Source organism: Ammospiza nelsoni, chromosome 15, assembly GCF_027579445.1.
Source record: "Ammospiza nelsoni isolate bAmmNel1 chromosome 15, bAmmNel1.pri, whole genome shotgun sequence".
Lineage (NCBI taxonomy): Eukaryota > Metazoa > Chordata > Aves > Passeriformes > Passerellidae > Ammospiza > Ammospiza nelsoni.
Genome location: NC_080647.1, coordinates 11,412,528 through 11,431,849, shown reverse-complemented (window position 1 = coordinate 11,431,849; position 19,322 = coordinate 11,412,528). Strand labels below are relative to the sequence as shown.

The 19,322-nt window shown below is 40.3% G+C and overlaps 1 protein-coding gene across 2 annotated transcripts in view; it reads right to left on the bottom strand.

Annotated features, from left to right (window-relative positions):
• COL4A5 (collagen type IV alpha 5 chain) overlaps window positions 1-19,322 on the bottom strand; it is a 72,107-nt gene that overhangs the window by 13,757 nt on the left and 39,028 nt on the right. The window contains exons 21-41 of one of the 2 annotated variants that reach the window (XM_059482787.1): window positions 18,670-18,753; window positions 17,377-17,469; window positions 16,733-16,803; window positions 16,317-16,508; window positions 15,713-15,881; window positions 14,968-15,060; window positions 14,778-14,882; window positions 14,121-14,218; window positions 13,713-13,863; window positions 12,953-13,066; window positions 9,567-9,734; window positions 8,622-8,711; window positions 7,744-7,893; window positions 6,402-6,500; window positions 5,307-5,396; window positions 4,851-4,990; window positions 3,791-3,917; window positions 2,478-2,558; window positions 1,823-1,921; window positions 1,194-1,244; window positions 259-444 (exon numbers count right to left, since the gene is read on the bottom strand). In XM_059482787.1, the coding sequence (XP_059338770.1) occupies window positions 259-444; window positions 1,194-1,244; window positions 1,823-1,921; window positions 2,478-2,558; window positions 3,791-3,917; window positions 4,851-4,990; window positions 5,307-5,396; window positions 6,402-6,500; window positions 7,744-7,893; window positions 8,622-8,711; window positions 9,567-9,734; window positions 12,953-13,066; window positions 13,713-13,863; window positions 14,121-14,218; window positions 14,778-14,882; window positions 14,968-15,060; window positions 15,713-15,881; window positions 16,317-16,508; window positions 16,733-16,803; window positions 17,377-17,469; window positions 18,670-18,753 (2,451 nt within the window). The remainder of the gene's footprint in view (window positions 1-258; window positions 445-1,193; window positions 1,245-1,822; window positions 1,922-2,477; window positions 2,559-3,790; window positions 3,918-4,850; window positions 4,991-5,306; window positions 5,397-6,401; window positions 6,501-7,743; window positions 7,894-8,621; window positions 8,712-9,566; window positions 9,735-12,952; window positions 13,067-13,712; window positions 13,864-14,120; window positions 14,219-14,777; window positions 14,883-14,967; window positions 15,061-15,712; window positions 15,882-16,316; window positions 16,509-16,732; window positions 16,804-17,376; window positions 17,470-18,669; window positions 18,754-19,322) is intronic. The other variant, XM_059482788.1, reaches the window with a different exon arrangement.

Genomic DNA, 19,322 nt, shown 5'->3' with positions numbered 1-19,322 from the left:
GGCAGCATGCTGAGAACCTCCCGCGGGGAATGCTTTTGATTTTTGCTGCCAGGCATCCGAAATTTAGAGAAACTCAGGCTAATTCATTTATAGATACTGGGGTTTTTTGGCAACAAAATTCTCTAGTTGCCCACACATCTATGCCATGAGGCTTGACCTTATCCATCCAAATAAACGGAGCCAATTTAAAGGCTGATGACCCACCAGCAAAATATCAAAGTATAGGCAGATGTTTACAGGTATGGATCATGCTCTTACCTGGCCTTCCTGGAACACCTGGTGGGCCAGGGCTACCTTTAGGACCTTCCAGAGGTGGCCCTGGTATTCCTGGTGGACCTGGTGGACCCTGCAGACCAGGGAAGCCCTGGAAACCTGGTTCTCCCTTTGGGCCTTGAAGTCCAGGGGGTCCCGGTGGACCAGGTAATCCCAATTCTCCTTTTTGCCCTGTAAAAAGTCATCTTTGTAAATACTGTTACAAATTTACATAAAGCCCAAAAGCCAACTTGCAAAGCCATTTCTCTCTTGCAGAAGGCACAAGTTGGGCCACAACTCCCCTTATTTGCAGGGTGAGACGGTAAAATTCTCTAACATTCAGAAAAGAGTGAGGGCTAATAATCCTGGCAGGAGAAAGTGCTATAGCTTATAACATGTTAAAAAGTCTTCCTAAGTCAGTGATGCTGTAATTCATAAACATCATTACAGACTGTAAGCCTACAAATAAGGCTTCTGTGAAGAGACCTGTCAGTATTAAGACTTTATCCTTTTTTTGAAATGCTGCTAAAAATTAAGACATACTTGCAAAATTTTCAAATAAGCCTGGAGAATTTAGGAGCTTTAATGCTACCAGAAAAGAGCAATGTATTGAGTACCTATACTTGCAAAGCAGCTTCATTTGTCATCTGTTGTATGAATGCTTTATTTACTGACACCAATCAGCAAAGTTCCACACAATGCAACAGGCTATTGCTCTGTATGCATTATTCTGGCTGCATAATTGCTAATTTACAAAATTACAGTGGTCAGGATTAAAATGTCTTTATTCCGGTGGTTAATTTAAAACAGTCTGCTGAGGAAAAAAAATTACTTGTAGCTATAGCATTCGTTACAGAAAAAACAACATACCCTTCTTGGTTTTGGTGTGTAAATGTATTTTACATTGAAGCTTTTTAACAAAGGCAAAAGAAAAGCTTTACCTGACAATCCCGGGAGTCCTGGGGGTCCTGGACGCCCAAAACCTGGTAGACCTGAAAAAAGACAGATTTAGAAAAAAATGAGTATTTAGCTTTCAGGTCTCCAGAAATAGGAATATGAGGCTTAGAAACAATGAAAGTGCAGTTCATCTAAATAAGTGATTCCTTGAGATGACTTGGATTCTCATTCACTCACCAGTCTTCCCCAAAGTTGGAGGGTTTGCTATTGAATGCATCCCTAACTTTCATAACTGTTTCCATCCCCTTGCAATCCACATTCTTTCAGATTTTGGGAGTTACCATGTTTGCATTTTTGTCTGCAGATCTATCTTTAGAGCAGGGATTACACTGTTTATCCACTGTGTAACTGAGCTGAAGCAATACAGCTACCCTGGAATACAGGAGCAGGGGCTGGTGTTAAAGGCAGGTAATGAAATCCAGGAGAGCTGGCTGAATTCTTGCCCTGTGCTTCCCTGGCAGCTTGCCAGCACCCTTTGTGAGCCACCCAGCAGCCAGGAACCACAGGAGCAGCTTTGAAGGTGTAAGGGCACTTACAGGAAAGAAAGAATAGAGCAAACAGGACATGTCCATGCAGACTGAAGAGCAGGAAAGAAACAGGAAGGACACCTAACCTGGTTCACCCTTCTGACCCGCTGGTCCAGGGATACCATCTCGACCAGGCTGTCCCTTTTCCCCTGAAGGACCAGGAGGGCCAGGACGACCAATATCACCTAAAACAGGGATGGAACACATCAGCACAGTCTTGCCTAAACTGCAGTAAAGAAAACCAGCATCCCCTTCACCACTATCTGAATCTGAAGGTGTGGTAATGCAATAAAAGATTTACAAGGGTGCAATCTTAAAATTAAACCTTTCTCTCTCTCTCCTACCCTGACAATTTAGAAAAGCCTTTTAGGCCTGTGATTTTTCAAGCAGTCACTGTTTGCTAAAAATATAATACTTCCCTTTAAAATAAATTAGGATTTTGCTCCTATAAAAACAGGTTAGACCACTGTAATACATAGCATAAATAAAGCTAGTAAGTACAGAAACAGTTATTTTCTTGTTTCAATAGCTAATGAATTGACAGCAAATACAAGTCCTCAAAATAAAGCTAAAATTTTTCTTTGCTGTTTAATTTCAGTGAATTAAGTTCAATATGCAATGGTGTTCGAGCACCCATATACATATAGATACATTTCCATGATGCTAAAAAGAAAGGAAGTGCCTTCATGTGTTATGTTTTTCACAGAAGCAGCTGATCTCTGCTGCACTGTCCATGCTCACCTACTGGCCCAGGTGGTCCAGGCAGGCCAGGATTACCTGGAGGGCCCTCAATACCTTTTGGTCCTGGAATTCCTGGTGTTCCTGTAAAGTACAGACATTTCAATCAAATAATGAACAAAACTGACTTTTCAGCAGGTCTTGAAATGCTACAATCTGAGATGCCCTGATTAACGAAGAACTAATTCTACCAAGATATTGTATTTATGATCCTTTTGCAGATTTACAGCTGGTAAGGAGATGAATTAGAAAGCAAAGGATGCACAGAAAAAAAAAGATACTGGTACAACTGCCCTTACTGCTACTCTCAAGCCTCCTCTTAACCGGTGGGTGCTCATGGCCAAGGACACACCAACTCAACAGTAACCATTTTAAAGACAGATGTTTCTGCTTGACAACAAATTGAAAGCATTATGAACTGGGATTGAATAGTCCTTCCCCAATCCTCTTTTCCCTTCCTGAAAAAGTAAAAATGGTCTTAGGGTTTACAGTGGATTCTCACCCCTCAGCATGAACTGAATGGGAGGCAGGAGACACTGATCTGTTGCAGTGTCTGCTCTGAACAACACCTGAGCCTGACAAAAACAGTGTCTCAATACACCTTGTGGCTGTTCAGCCTTTTAGGCATGACATGAAACAGAGGGTAAAAACTGTCAGGTTCATGGTCAGGTTTTGTTTTCTGCTAAGCTTCCGGTTGCCATGACCACAGTTGTAAATTCCCTAATTTTCTACATCAAAGCATCCCAAGCATATTTGTAAAACAGCCTTTAGTGCTGTAAATGCAGCCAACATAAAGACTTTGTTTCTTTAAATTTTGAATGAAAAAACTGACCAACACCTGCCAACAGAACAACCATTATTAATATTTTTAAAGAACAAAGTGCAAAACATAATTTAATTATATTTCAGAAATTTCTCTTTAGAACACATTTTTTGGACAATAAATGATATGAAAAAACTGCTAAATTTTCCAGGATGGCACTTTTTTACTGATTCATGAAGGAAAAAATATAAATACTTTTTTTTTCACCCCAATATTTGTGTGTTAGAGGAGGTAAGAGTGAGTGCTATGGAGAGTATCAACTAACACAGCTGCTCCATCCCATCAGAGCAGAGGAACAATTTCAGAAGGCATTCATAAGAGAGGCATTCCCACACTTTTGCAGTGACAATTCCAACAGCACAAAGCTTAGAAGCAGCAGATTACCAGAAATTCTGACAGGTTGGAATCTCCTCCAGTTACCCACTGTGTTTGGCTGTTCATATCAATATTAGCAAGAGGGGAAATGAAAAAAAAAAAATCTGTTGAGGATTACCTGGGAATCCAGGAAGGCCTGGTTCTCCTTTTGCACCTGGACTGCCTGGAAATCCAGGCAAACCAGGATTTCCAGCTATACCTTTTGCACCTGGACTGCCTGGGTATCCAGGCAAGCCAAGATCTCCCTAGAAAACATTAAGCAGAAATACAAACCCAGATTTCTTAAGATAAGAAAGCCCTCATTTTATGTTCCCCATCCTACCATCACATCAAGATCACAAGTATATTGCGCACACCTCTCCCCATGTCCAGTTAATGTGAGTCATCTCAACACAAAATGAAGCAAAACCAGCAATAGTAAAGATTTCCACAGTTTTCCTCTATAATTTTGTGTACTGTATCATAGTTTTTCCTCAGAACAGGCCTACTTTGAAGAAAAAATACCTTCCTTTCCTCCAGCAGGATCAGAGATTTTTATCCTATGACAGTGCAGAATAAAAATGAAACCAGTGCAGCTTTAATCATGCAATGTTTTTGCTAAGTTAATTGTGCACAACATTGATTGCAAGGCATCAGTGAAGACTAAGATATTCTGAAGATCTTTTTCTCACTTTTTTGTGGGTGGCAGAAAGGATAATATAAGTAAATATTAATTAAAATACTTTATACAGAATTTAAAATTTTAAAAAGCAGTAACCATGCTTTATTAATAGTAATTTGTTCTTAAATGCATGTCTGAAATTTTTAGGAATTAACTACATACTTCCTAATTTTAGGAATTAACTATAATTAGATGGGGACAATGATATTAATTATATAAATCCTTAGCAATACAGGAGTATCACAGTGAAGATTAGGCCACTAAGTAAATCCAACTGGAAAAGTCTGGTAAACAACCTTCTGCTTTAACCTGATTAAGTTATATATAAATATTTTCACCTTTAAAATTAGAAATTTTTATCTCACCTGAAAAGTCAACCCTGCTTGCTTCTAATATATTCATATACATATTTACAGTTATACTTAGCATACATAAAGTAATAGTTGAGGGGCAAAAAAATCAACACAAAATTTAATTTCCTCATGTAACTTTCAATGGAAGGATTTTGTAAAGGTACCTTTGGTCCAGGGGGACCAGGAATACCAATGCCTGAAAGACCAGGGTCACCTTTCTCCCCTTTCAGTCCAGGAAATCCTGCAGGCCCAGGCTGCCCTGGACGTCCTGCCAGTCCTTGGTTGCCTTTAAGCCCAGGGGGACCTGTCCAAAAGATAAAATGAAATTAAAAAAAATAAAACTTCTGCAGTAATTTACAGAAATAATTCAAAATACAATAACTCAACTAGAAAGGCCTAACAATTTGACTGGCTGGCCTTGAATACCTAATGTTTTTTTCCTTCTAAAACCAAACTAAAACAATTACCTAAAAGTCTCCATACATTATGTATGTAGGGCTTTATGCAATCCTCATATTTATTGCTATTATTACATACTAGACACAAATAGAGTCATCTTTGGAGTATGTAACAGGAGACCACTGGCCCAGATGAAGTACAATTCAAGCACAGAAACTAACCTGGAAGGCCCATCTCTCCCATAGCTCCTTTTAATCCTGGAGGTCCTGTTGGTCCTGGCTGCCCAGGAAGCCCCATGTCTCCCTTGATGCCTAGGAAAGGTGTGATTGAGTTAATTAATGGCAATAATTACAGGTTTCTGATATCCATGCATTCTCATACGAACATGCTTATCTGATTACAAGCAATGGATTTGGAGTTGCTTTAGGTCTCATACTGCTCCTACTTGCTTTTCCACACTTATTTGTAGTAAAATATTCAACACCTTCATTTTGTTGCAAGCCAAGATTTGATCAGGGCCACTGCTGATTTGTTTTGAAACAAGTCTAATGAAATAGGTCAAATCTCAGTCCAGGATTCAGTCACCATCTGAAAGGATTCAGCACTGACAGGTGTGACATGGTCTGTCATGAGTTCCTCTGCAGAATGAACACATCATCCCTTATGTGGAACAAGTATTCAGCAGCTTCTTTTACAGAATTAAATGCAACCTACAATGCCCAAACTAGTTTGAGTCCTGGATGTTAACAATAATCCCTAAGCCCAACAAAATATTTAGAGCAAGGCCTACATTAGACACAGCAAGAAAGCACTCAAGATCTCAGATAAATTGTTATAGCTGTAGGGAGAAGTGGTTCAAAACAGAATTAGTTTTCTTGGTCCTTGCAATTCTTTCATTAATACTCTCCAAAGCAAATATTAGACACCCTGACAGCCTTTGCAATACATCTATTTGGCCATTTCCAAAATACAATGCTTAGCAATATACGAAATAAACATATGAAATGAAAGTCCTTTTGGCAGGTTCTGCAGTCACGTTGCTTGCTCAGGCAGCAAGTACTTTTGCAGTCATCCTGAAAGACACCTTAATCTTCAACGGGATCAGTTTAAACCTGCTCTTGAGTCTGTTGGAAGGAAAGGGCTTCAAGCATGTGTTTGGATAATGACTTTAAATGTCCCAAAACTGTGCTGCAGTTTCAAGTGCAAATCCCTAAGGTTAGTTTAGATATAAGTGGATTAACAGCCCAACTCCATGATAAAAACAAATGCAAATCTTTATTCATCAAAACTGTCCAGCTGAGGCCTTGTTTACTGACCTGGCAATCCTGGCACACCTGGTGGGCCACTAAGTCCTGGTGGGCCTGGGTCACCTGGGAGACCTTGATAACCTTTCTGGCCTGATAAACCAGGAACACCTCAAGGGAAAAAGATACATTTTATTATTACTACTATCACTACTACTGTATGTTTTCTTTTACCTTAAGAGATCAGATGTAGCTGTGGATGAATACAAAACCAAATAGGGATTTTTCTTCAGTAAATATAATTCCCCTCGCTTAGCAAAGAAAAGTATCACAGAACACAAAGTATTTGTTCTGGAAAATTTAAAATTACTACAGAACAGGAACAATATAGTAAGTAGAGAAAAAAGTAACTTCATGACTAATGCTAATATACTTCACTCCAGGGCTGTCTTCTGGATGAGCAGACTCCATTCTAATCTCTGCATTCACCCAGATTATTTATATACAAGTTAAATTACATTGCTACATCAAAATCACTTTGGGACTAATATATTATAAAATTTAATGCAAGTTTTTTTTAGCATATTTTTACAAATTCTATGTGGCTGATATCCCATAAGAACTTTGTGTTGCCCTGCTGACATAGTTAAACCTGCCTTCCATAGGAAAAGAAAAATAGTGTCTTTGGAGCCTATCTTGACTTGTGAGAAATTAATACAATAGGTAAATTAGCAAAATAATGGCTGGGACTACATTAGGGAAAAGCATTCTGGCTCTCTCTAGGGTAGAATATTTTTTACTCCTTTCAAGACTAAATTAAGAGTTCAAAGGAGACATCAGAACCCTTGGTGGGGGAGGAGGGAGAAGCCAGTAAGAATGACAGAACACAGACTTGAAAAAGACTTCCAGGCTGCCAACTTCCCAAGCAGAAACACACACAGAGATGACATTCAGCTCATAGGTGGTACAGAGAGACACTCAAAGGGAGAAGATGGTTCATGAGAAGATGACCTGAGCAACTTCATTCTGTGTGGCAAAGACTGAAGGGCCTTTGAGACAGCAGGAATGCAGCCAGGAGAGCAGCTATGAAAACTCTCTCATCATGCTTAGGAATAACTCCTAGAAGAGTGAATTGTAATCCTGCTCAAAGCATCTTAGTGCTATTACAAAACTGCCATGTGCCAAATAATAGTAATAGCTAATGAGCAAGGACACGGCAGACTAATCATAAAAAGGAACTTGGTCACAAAAGCCCTTTTAAAAAAGCCTGAACACAAGACCCTTAAACCACATCTATATTCCAAAATAATTTTTTTTCTGTAAGAATGAATGAATAGTAATGGATTCAGTCACAGCTCACTAGTATGTGTAGAGGACAAAGCACCTCCCCACACCCACATGCAAAGTTCCTTACCTGGAACACCCGGCTCGCCTTTTTCTCCTTTTGCTCCCAGCTGTTTGGGATCAAGTGTTCCTGGTGGACCTGGCAGACCTGCTTCACCTTTGATGCCTTTCTGCCCCACTGGTCCAGGAGGTCCTGGTGGACCAGGTAATCCACTATTACCTACAGAAGGTACAGCCAACAAAAGGAAAAAATAATCCTTAAAGGTAGGCTAATGTATTTGTCATGCTTTGTCTTACATAGGCATTCCATGATTTATTCATGAGGTTGGAATTCACCCAATGATCAGGCAGTTCATGGAAGGTGCTCCACAGCACCTTTAGGCCTGGAACAAAGCTGAGTGAATGGAGTGCACAGGGGTGTCTGCCAGCTCTGGGCAGCAGAGGAAGCAGCTGTGCCTGTCTGAGCCACGCTGTGCTACCAGCACAACAGCTATGGCACCTTTGGATTCAGAGCCTCCTTGTTCTGGAGAGGTGAACTGGGTTTTCTTCTACCAAACTCTTTCAAAATTCTTCTCCAACAAGGGGGTTGGGAAAATGCAGAGAAGAGACTCTCTGATACCTACATAGCTAATTCTTGATGACTCCATAACTCTAAGCTACTGATTTTCTTCTGCTGCTTTAAGCAGGCTTCAAAACACACTGCAGAAATATTGCCCTACTTCAATCCGAAGGAAATGTTTCTAAAATAGCTAACAATTCATGACATCAACTAAAGAGTGATTGAATGCCATGGCTTAAAAATGCAAAGCAATTCTGAACATCAGCACTGTAACAAGACAATAACTTAGGCAGGTCTGAGAAATTAAAATCTAGATGTTAGTATTACAACACAGGAGAGGGAAAACAGCATTCTGTGTCCCTTTCAAGGGTGAATAAAACAAACATTACCTTTCAAGCCAGGCAGACCATTTCTTCCAGGAGTTCCTGGAGGCCCTGGAGGACCAGGAGCTCCCATGACACCCATCTCACCTTTGGCACCTAAAAGCATTGAACCAACCACATTGTCATTCTGAACAGAAACTCAAAACCTAACAGGCACCTTAAATTTGCTTCCCTGGATCTCTATTAACCAGCATACGTGTGTTTTAAGGGAATTGCAAGCACTCATTTATTGTATAAATTAATATCAGACAAAATGACACTTGAAAATTGTGGCAATTTTTCCAGTTAAGTCCTGAGAAGAAAATTTACACTGCTCTGCTATGGTAGAAAGCATGTTTATATCTCCAAGAAGTTTAGTTCTCTGGTTTGAAACACAAATACTAGTTGGAACAAACTTGACTTGAGTGAAAGGCAAGAAGACAATTAAGTATACACTACTTGTAGAATCTTTTGTATTGCTCCCTCTATCCAAGATATCAAAATTCATTTTTAGTATTTCTATTTCAAAGGCCAAAAGAGACTAGCTTAACTGAATAGTCTAACACTTAGAATAAGGAAATTAATACTTAAAACTAAGTAGCATTTACCATGATTTTCTTTAAACAAATTCTGTTCTTAATTAGAGCAGTGACTAGAAAACAATCACAAAATACATTAGAGAAGTATCATAACAATGATGATCAAAGCCATATCTGAAAGTTATGAAAAAGAATAACGTATGAAATATTTAAATCAAGTTACAGAGAAGAGTGAAAAGGTAACAAGGATTTTAATGCAACAAATCTTGTTACATTTTTTTTTTAAGTATGAGGTATAATGGTCACATATATCCAACTTTAAATAGGAAGGATAAACACCTAAGCACATTAAGCTGGCATGGCCAAGCATAAAGAGCTTATCACCTGTAACTGCAGTTTGGTCTTTCTCCACAGGTAAAATACATGAACTTACCTGGAAATCCAGGTATTCCATCCCTGCCAGGGGGCCCAGGTGAACCCTGAGGCCCTGGTAGTCCAGGGGGTCCTGGATATCCTGGAGCTCCTTGGTCACCTGGAGGACCTGGAATATCGAAGCCTGGAGGACCTGGATCCCCTTTCTCCCCTGGAATGCCTTGCAGCCCTAGACAATGTGGTTAAGACAAAACCTTTTAGCAAAAAGTCAGGAAAGGCTGAGATCTGTGTGATGGGGTATACTGTAGGAATAGTTTTAGTTGCAATCCATTCCTAGTACTGCTGAAAACCCTGCACTTCCTCTAAAACCAATTATTTTTTAATGGCTTCCAAGTGTTAGAAGGCCAAATTCTCCTGAAAAGAAACATGCCTAAAATTTTACTAAGATGCAGCAAATGCAATTCAAATCTCAAAAGGAAAACAACTCTCTTCAACAATATTTTAAGTCTGATATAAAAATAAAAAGTCAAATTTAGTAGACTTGTTTGTATTTTAAAATTAGGTATTCATATTTACATATGTCCATGAATTACTCAGTTTTCCTACATTCTAAGGTAACAGCAGCTGAATATTTTTGAAGGTTAGCGAAATTCTGCACTGCACTGTATTTTCCCTAAATGAAAAATAATAATTGTCAAGATATGCTTAAGATTGTTCAGTGCTAATGACCCTGTGCTCAAGGCAATGAAGGAAGCAGGTGGCTCATTTCCCTCCAGTGCACAGAGTCAGTGAAGATGCTCACTCTGAAAACGTAGCTGACCAAAAAGGAGAATTCATAAATATCAAGTTAAGAAAAGCCTTTGGTAAAGAAACCACAGTACCTGGGGGACCTGAGGTTGAAAAGCCAACGAGTTAGAGCTCATCAGGAAGTTGAGACAGGTAGCAGTAAGCAGTTGTAATAGTCATTAAGTTAGGAAACAAAATAAAGCACATATGGATTAGAACAAAGACAAAAAAAAATCTATCTAAAGTTACTGAAAACAGATCTAAATACAAAGAATCAAAGCTAATGCAGCTAAGAGAAACCAGACTGCAGGGAAACTTGGAGATCATCTTCAAAGTGCATCCATCTCTGTATGCAGAAGCCACAAACATATTTTCAAATATTAATAGTACATTTTAATTTTGTTTTCCTGTCTCTCCTTGTCTAGTATTCTCTACAAAAATGGGGAACAAGCTTTTTCTGCTATGTTTCTTACAGAACTCTCATTTCTAGACACTGGCTTGGACCCCTTCTGAACACCAGAGTACCCCCATCAATCAGCTTCTCATTGATTGGCCTCACACTCTGTTAAATCCCTCCAAACAGGGATTTTCAAAAGATGTTTCTTCATTATTACACAAAAAAAACTTTCAATATTTTCCCCCATTCTTTTAGTTCTATTATGTAAGCACATATTGTTACATCACAGATGGTAAACTGCATGTTGCATGCCCTGGTACAGTCTGAGATAATTGACACCACCATGCCAAAACCTCATAAATAACTCCAAGGCAGCAGAATTCCAACTCTGTAATGGTGACCCCACTCTCAGCTGCAGGAACAAGTTTAGGAGTGATGTCATCATGTGTTCTTCACACTCTGAAAAAAGGTAGATTGAATTTTCTTGATGGCATAAGATGTGGAATTGCATTTATTTAATTTTAAGTGTGTTCTGCTCTGGCAGCAGCTTATCACTGCTTTAAACCCTGGTGTCATGTGCCTGGAGTGGCTATTTTGCACAGAAAAACAAACCAGTACCAGATGATGGACAGGGGATACACATGCTCTGTATTCGAGGACTTTCTATCACCAAGTAGAAAAAAGAGAACATAATATATAGGACAAACTCCATACCTAGAATGGCAAAGATATTTTTTCAAATAGAAATTAATTCCAATCTAATTTCTGGTCTCAAAAAAGTAACCACATCATAATTAGAACAATGTAGACAACATAGTAAATTCTAAAGTAATTTGTTACATATTCAAGAAAGGAAAAATGTTGACCTATTACAAACTACTTGAATAAATGGTGGTGCAGAGGAAGCAAATTCTGAACAGAATTTTCCAAGAATTTTCTAAATTACCTGAAAAACAGAGTCCCAGAAACTTTACCCTAATGCTGCATAAAAGATCAGAGTCAAAACAGCCTAGTAATACACATGAGGGATGGGAGAAGGGAATGTAAGGCATTCTGCACAGAACAGAGACAGAGCAGTGCCAAGGGAAATAAAGATTTCTCAAGCAGGACCTTCCAGCGTGCACCAGATTTCAGAGTCCCATGCTGTTAATAGCCACACTGATTAGTCAGTACAGACATGAAGAGTGAAAATAGAGGCATTTCAAATCCATCAGCTCTAGTAATCATTGTGCATTTGTCAACATTGGTATTTTGCAGAATAAATTGGTGGTCACACAAAATCAAACTCTGGCTAGCACCAGAGGAGATGCTACAGGAAGACAAAAGAACATGCATTGGATGAAACATTCAAACCCACACTGATCCATCCCCCCTAACCCTAAAATCAGGTCCTTGTGTCTCCAGTGCAGCTCAGGATCCTACAGTCAGCACAGCCAGCCAGGTTCAGCACTCACTGCTGCCCCAGGGCACCCCTGTGTGCCTTGTCCCAACCCCTCCTGTGCCCTGCTCCCAGCACTGGGCACACCCTAGGCTGGCTGGTGCCCTGACCACATGTTCCTTGCCCCACTCAGGAAGAACAGATTGAAACCTGACCCACACTGTGCATGCAAGCAGAATTCAATGGGTCTGTTTACTCAAGTGCTTGTCCACCTTCAAGTTCTGCACTTTGCTGAATCTCAGCTCACAGTTCATAAAGATCTGAATATGACCAACCAATCCATGATCCATGGTCTTAGAGCTGGCCATGATTTTGTCAGCATGCATTGCAAACAATGACAAGCCCAGTGCTGACACACAAACATGTTCAAACAGTGTAGCTCACAGACATGCAACACAAACATTTTACAGGCATGGCAGAATTAAATATTTAATTTAATACTGGAACTGGATGTGTTTGGAAGGGCTTTGGTGCAAGGCATGCTGAGGACCACAGGAAGTGCTCTCACTGTGGTGACTGCCACATATTTGCAACATCAAGAGCTGGTGCACAGCAAGCCCATTCACTGAATGAAAGGAAAAAAAAATTCCCTAAACAAACTGAATAGAATGATGTGCATGCATGCACATGTACCCTTCTGTGCAGAGAAGGAACAAGTTCATATCTTCATCAATCACCAGTCATTTTAGACAAAAGGCAACCAAACTCCCTTCAGAGACATAAACTTAATTATCACTGTCTATCTGTGAGTTGGACCTTCAGCCCTTTGTGTCCCTGCTTGTATATGCCAGAAATAACCTATGGGAACCATTTGTGTAATTTTTACCTGGGGGGCCAACAGGACCTGGAGGTCCTGGAGATCCAGGAGGACCTTGACCACCAATGCCAGAGATGCCTGGTGGGCCTGGAAGTCCTGGTGGTCCACTTGGTCCAGGGTCACCTAAAAGAACACTCTTGTTTAGTCAAATTGTGAACTAATTTCAGAGACATTTGCTTTCAGAGCAGAGTCCCTGCACATTGTACTTGAAATCTCATTCTTGCAAGCAAACCAACATTGATCTAACAGAGAAAAAAAACACACTCCAGAGGCTATTTCCCAAGGCCAGAGGTTTGTCCTCACTCAACATGGACCTCATGAAGTTTTTGTTTCTAGGCTACACACACATATATTGCACTATCATCCACATCAAACTCAAAAGATGCTCCCCAGCAAACCAGGCATGCTGGGAAGGTCAGTACAGACCATGGTCAAGAGCAGAGGTAAATCAATTGCTAACTGTGCATGTGGAAGCACAGTGCATCTAAATGAAAATTACTCTGTTGACAAAGTTTTACCCCATATAAACATTATTTGTCTTTAGAACACAGAGCTTCAGGTACTGACCCACAGATTGAGATTTACTCCCTTAACTGACTTTTGAGAACACATTCTTCCATTTACACAGGTGTGTCTGAGTTGGAAAAATTGATTTAGAAGTAATGGCTCTAAAGTCAGCACTGCTTGTATTTAACTGCCACATGCCTCCCAGCACAGCTACATTTAAAAAAGTTCAATAGGGGAACAAAGCAGGGAGAGTTCTCAATACCTTTGGGCCCTGGGGTTCCATCAAATCCTGCCCGGCCTGGTAGACCAGGGTTTCCTGGGAAACCAGGATCACCTTTAGGTCCTTGAACTCCTTTTATGCCTGGGGGTCCTGGGGGCCCAGGTGGTCCTGGAACTCCAAATCCACGCTCTCCCTATAACAAATACATTTTTAAAAAGTAAGAGGTGATTTTCTAGATTTAGCCTCTCCTAAGAATGTTAAAAGTAACAAAATTAAAAATGGCCACCATCTCAGAGTTCAATTTCTATTTTACTATCCTCACTCAAAACATCAAGTAAAATATTTTACTTTCCCACCATCAAAAGCTGAGAACAAGAGGTGAAATCCTCCTCATCATCTTCCCAGTGACACAGAAAAACCTCTAAGGGAAGTTTTATAGTAAACACAAACCTTCTCTCCTGGGAAACCAGGTGGTCCAGGAGGTCCATCCAGCCCAGGGCGACCTGGAGTTCCTGGAGCTCCGGGCGGGCCTGGAGTCCCTGGGAAACCTGCACATGGCAGGAAGATTAGGGAGCAGAAAGGACACCAGAGAGCATTAGAACAACTCCTCCAGACATGCCTAAAACCCGTGAAAAGAGGTTCTGTGCTAGTCCAAGCACTGAAGGGATACCCATTCAGCTGAGAGAACTTCTGAGCATTCAGTCTTTGCCACAAAGGCTCTCTGGGACTCTCCGAGTGGGCACTCCCTATGCTGTGAGCTTTTACAAAAATCACAAGCAGTTCACATCAGAAACATTAACATCTTGAGGCAGCATTAGGAGACCATTTATTGATTCAAGCTCATTTCCCAAAGTTTTACCAAAGTGTTATTGGTTTACTGAAAAATGTAAGCTACTGAGAAGGAGCAGGACAGTGAACAGACTAATAACAGCTCAGCAGTTTTTTCTCCTGGTATTTCTGAAACTGTTATAAAGATGTATAGCTTTAGGACAAACATTTTCTAAAGGACTCTGGAGACAGAAGTCAACTCACTATTGAAAAGTGAGGAGACCCTCTTATGCCCCCTCTTCCAGCCAGTACAATACAGTAACAGGGCAGTAAACATACCCTTTGGGCCTGGTGGACCTGGAAGTCCAATGCCAGGAATACCTGGCTCTCCCTTTGCACCTGGGATGCCAGGTAAACCACGCTGACCTGGCTGACCAGGATCTCCTGGAAAAAGAAAATCAACATAGTTATATCCAGAATCAGAATAAAAAGCTCTTGGAATCCCCTGGGTATCTAGCTGCTGCTTTACCTGGAAGACCTGGATCACCAATTCTTCCTGGAGGACCAGGGGGACCAGGAACTCCTGGTTCTGTAATAGTCTGGCCAGGGTCACCTTTTGGACCTAAAACCAAAAAGCAGAGATATGCATCACTCAGTAGGAGTTGTTTTTCTGTTTTTCTTTAAGCAGAAATAATGCCAGTCCCATCCCAAGCTTACAGAGAATTCAGATATCAGCAATACTTTATTCAATAGGTTCTCTATCCCAGGCCCCACAAAGCACTTAGAGGCTCAGAAGCCCTGTTCAATGTTCAGACAGTTTTTCTGAACTGTTATTTTTTAATAGCTTCATCCTAGGTACCATCATGTGAATAGTATTTCCATAGCTGACACCAGCACAACTCGATTAGGATCTGTGTAGTTGACAAGAAAGTAACAAAAGCAAAGTTGTTCAAAACAACCCCTTTTTCCCCCCAACCTGTTTTAGCTGCAGTATAGCCAAGCATACAAAGGTAGTTACAGTGCATTTCCACTGCAGTCAGTGGGGAAGGAGAAGCTTCCCTGGAGGTCAGAGCAGAAGGTGAGGCATGCGCCTAAAGTGACATGGCAGAGATGCTGCCCTCCCTCTGGTTCTGTGAGGACCCTCAGTAAGGGAGCACACGAATAACAGGTCACATAAAGCTTCTAGGAAAAGCTAAAAAGCAGCATTATGTTCTGAGAAGGGACAAAGTTTGGCTTTGCAGCCCTTGCTCAACAGCACACAGAGACCAACTCACCCGGGACACCAGGAGGCCCTGGACGGCCAGATACACCTTGGATGCCCTTTTCACCAGGTGAGCCTTGTGGACCAAAACCAGGAGGTCCAGGAAGCCCTTTTTCACCAGGAAGACCTGGTATCCCTGGGTCACCTGGAATACCCATTTCTCCTTTGAATGCAACACTGCCCTGGAAATAGAAAGAGCATGATGGGAAAGATAATGTATTTACTATCTAAAGAGTAAAGTGTTTCAACGTTTCTGCTTTGAAACACTCTGGTAGTTTCCATCCTTCCAGCTCTCATTAGCTGCCTACACCTTGCTAACACGGTAGAGAGCAAGCCTAAACCTGGTTACTTCCTCCCACTACATAGGTGAAACATAGACAATGGCAGAAGGGACCCTCTGACACTGCCCAAGAGGAGCCTCAGCTTATTTCTAGAGCACTGGCAGATTGAGGAGGTACCTCAGTGTACCATCACTATATTGGCATTTACTGAAGAGAATTCCTGTCTTATCACATACAGACAAAGTGCATTTCTACCAGTTCTTTTATCTGCACTATGTCAAATGCATGCAGGACTTCCCAAACACCCATCCAGTCAAAGCCTGAAATGGCACTCACAGGTTCCCCCTTAGGGCCAGGCAAACCTGGCAGTCCATCTCGTCCAGGAGTGCCATCTATGCCAGGGAGACCTGGAGGTCCTGGGAAGCCAGGGTCTCCTTTGTCACCTTTCAATCTTGGAGAAGTCAGGACATCCCCTGGGTCACCTTTAGGACCAGGTCTACCAGGAGCACCTGGGGTGCCTGGGAAGCCCTGAGGGAGAAAAAAAACAAAAAGAAAGAAAAAAAAGAAGGTATTTTAGTTTTTCTTTCACTCCCTCTCTCAGTATGGAACACAGTATGAATCATGCATTCAGGATAGTTATGGACCAACAAATATATATTAGACAATAAATTAAATCTATTGTTTACAGATCTACCTGTCATGCAAGACAAATGAGATGCTTTTCCCCACCAGAACATAATACCACCACTTACTGGTGGCCCTACAAGGCCAGTTAATCCAGGAAGCCCCTTTTCACCTTTTGGTCCAGGAAAACCAGGAGAACCTGAGTAGTGCAGAAAAATGTAAAAGAAAAACATAAATCTGGAGAGGCTGCAATATCAAACATTATGTTTCATTGATAATAGCTTTAAAACTAGACAAAGTTTACAATTTTGGGTTTTTTTTGAGATCTTACTTTTATTTGAGTAGAAACATATTTGCAACTCTAGTTGAGCCAGTAGTGTCAAAAAAAAAAAAATCACATTTTTTAAAAGCTCCAGCTCCTCCATTATTCCAGGAATAGCAGTAGAAGAAGTTGATTTTTCTCTCTCAGTTAAATCTACAGCAGACCCTAAACCTTCAAAATGCAGAATGCTTGCAAGACTGTCTTAAACAGAGAAATATTTCTCAAAGACTAGATTTTCAAAGAATGAGTGTTTGTTTCACACATGCCCATCTTGTTTCTTTCCAACTGTGCAAAACACAACATGCACCAACTCTGCACTGGAGCTGACAAATGCACATTTGAACTTGGACACGATACACAGATATATTGTGACCATTGTACCGAGACAACTCTGATAAAAAGTGACTTTATGGAACATATTAAGCAATCTAGTGAAGACTCCAGCCCTACCTGGACTACCAGGAGGTCCTGGTGGTCCCCTCTCCCCAGGAGGACCAGTTACTCCAGTTCCTATGCAGTTGAAGCATGTGTCTCCTCGGTCACCTAAAAAGATTTGCATTGAAAAAGTGTACTTGAGCATGAGGTTTTAGAAAATATTAAAAGAATTCAGGAAAACAACAACTGTTTTCTTGCTACTGATCTATAATACAGGTCCAAAGTGACTACTTTAAATAATTATTGCTTAAAATTAGAAGCCTCCCCCTCCCTGTAAGTTAAAACTAAAGCTTTTTGGTGGCTAGGAGTCAGACAACCAGTATCAGATTAGAATGTAGTTATGACAGTGCAAAACAATTAAAGAAAAAGCAGGGCTTTCAGAAATAGAAAATAAAACCATGGACTTGTTTCTTCTCAGCAAAAGTGTCCCCTTTTAAAGTAGGTACTTGACACTTCTAACTACAACTATAAACCACATTTATCAAAATCCCAAACAAACTCCAAGAGTGCAAAATAAATATTGGGAGTGTTTCATTGATTTGAAAATAGACTAAAAGTATTTAATGAGGAAAAAAAGATTTGTTTCAAGAAGCTTAGGAATTTCCTTCACATACAGACATGTGTGACATTCATCAGTGAAATATTTGAACATTTCATTTAGGTTAATTAGTTAATCTTTACAATCTCCATGACAAAAAATATTTTTCTTTCAAGTGAGTACAAAATTAAAGTGAGATGTCTAAAGTAATTTATGATGTCCATGGTTGGGCTAGGAAAAGATTCTCACTTACCCATATCAGCATCCTCATTGCAAGGTTGTCTTTTTGGAAACAAGGATATATATTAAATATGACTTTCTTTTGCTTAGCAAACAAACAAACTCACTGCAGACTGACCAGCTCAAATTAGGAGTCTTGTATTTATAACTTTAACGTTGCTTTCCATAAAAAATGTCAAATTTATTAATGAATAATATTAATGAATTTTGAAACAGATTTGGTCAGGGCTGTTACAAAGCACAGTTTCTATCTGCCTGGGAGATAATCATAAACCTCAGGTTCCATTTCACTTTATTCAAGATCATTATTGGTTACACCCTCAGCCACTCAGGCTCCTGTGCTTTAATGTTAGGGGTTAAGGAGTATCCTACACCTAAAGCAAACAGCTTTCTTACACAGAGACATAAAACATCTGCACTCAACCCTACTGGGAAGGGGCACCATTAATCATTATTTAATGCAGCCTTTACATTTTTTACCAAGCTTCAAAAAAAGGAGAAAAATAGAAAATATAGCCATGACACTGCACCTTTTTGGCCTCGCTCCCCTGTAAAACCTTGTTGTCCTGGAATTCCTGGAGGACCTGGTGGCCCTTGCTCACATAACCCTTCACCTAAGGAGAATCAGGAGAGGTTTTATTATCTATTTAAATTAGACTGACAGCAGCACCAAATAGATGCATTCAGTACAAAAATGTATTTGTGTGGAGATTCTAATACACCCATCGTAATCACAGACCAAACATTTTGGCAATTCAGACAGGACTGCTGGTGAAAACCCACACATGTAATTCAATCTCAAAAAGAAATAGTGATATTACACAACAATCTTCAATTCTTTACAACCTCAACCATCTCCCACTGCTTCCCACAGCCTACACACTTCCATCTCTACACTTCATTCTGATGTTCAGCCTCATATCATAAAAACATGCCTATGAATCATCATCAGAGCAAGGACACTTCAGATGCCAGTGCCATCTAGACATGAAATTCTTTCCTGAACCATGTTAGCCACTCTCCACTACAGCTTTCCAGTTCTTACATTCCATCTGCCATTCCCTACTCTCCTTATACCAAAAAAAAAGCTAAGTGCTTTCATCCAAAGTGTCCACTCCAAAGCTCATTTCACGTGGTCTACACACTAGAATATTTATGAAATGGAACTGGAACTCTGTGAAAA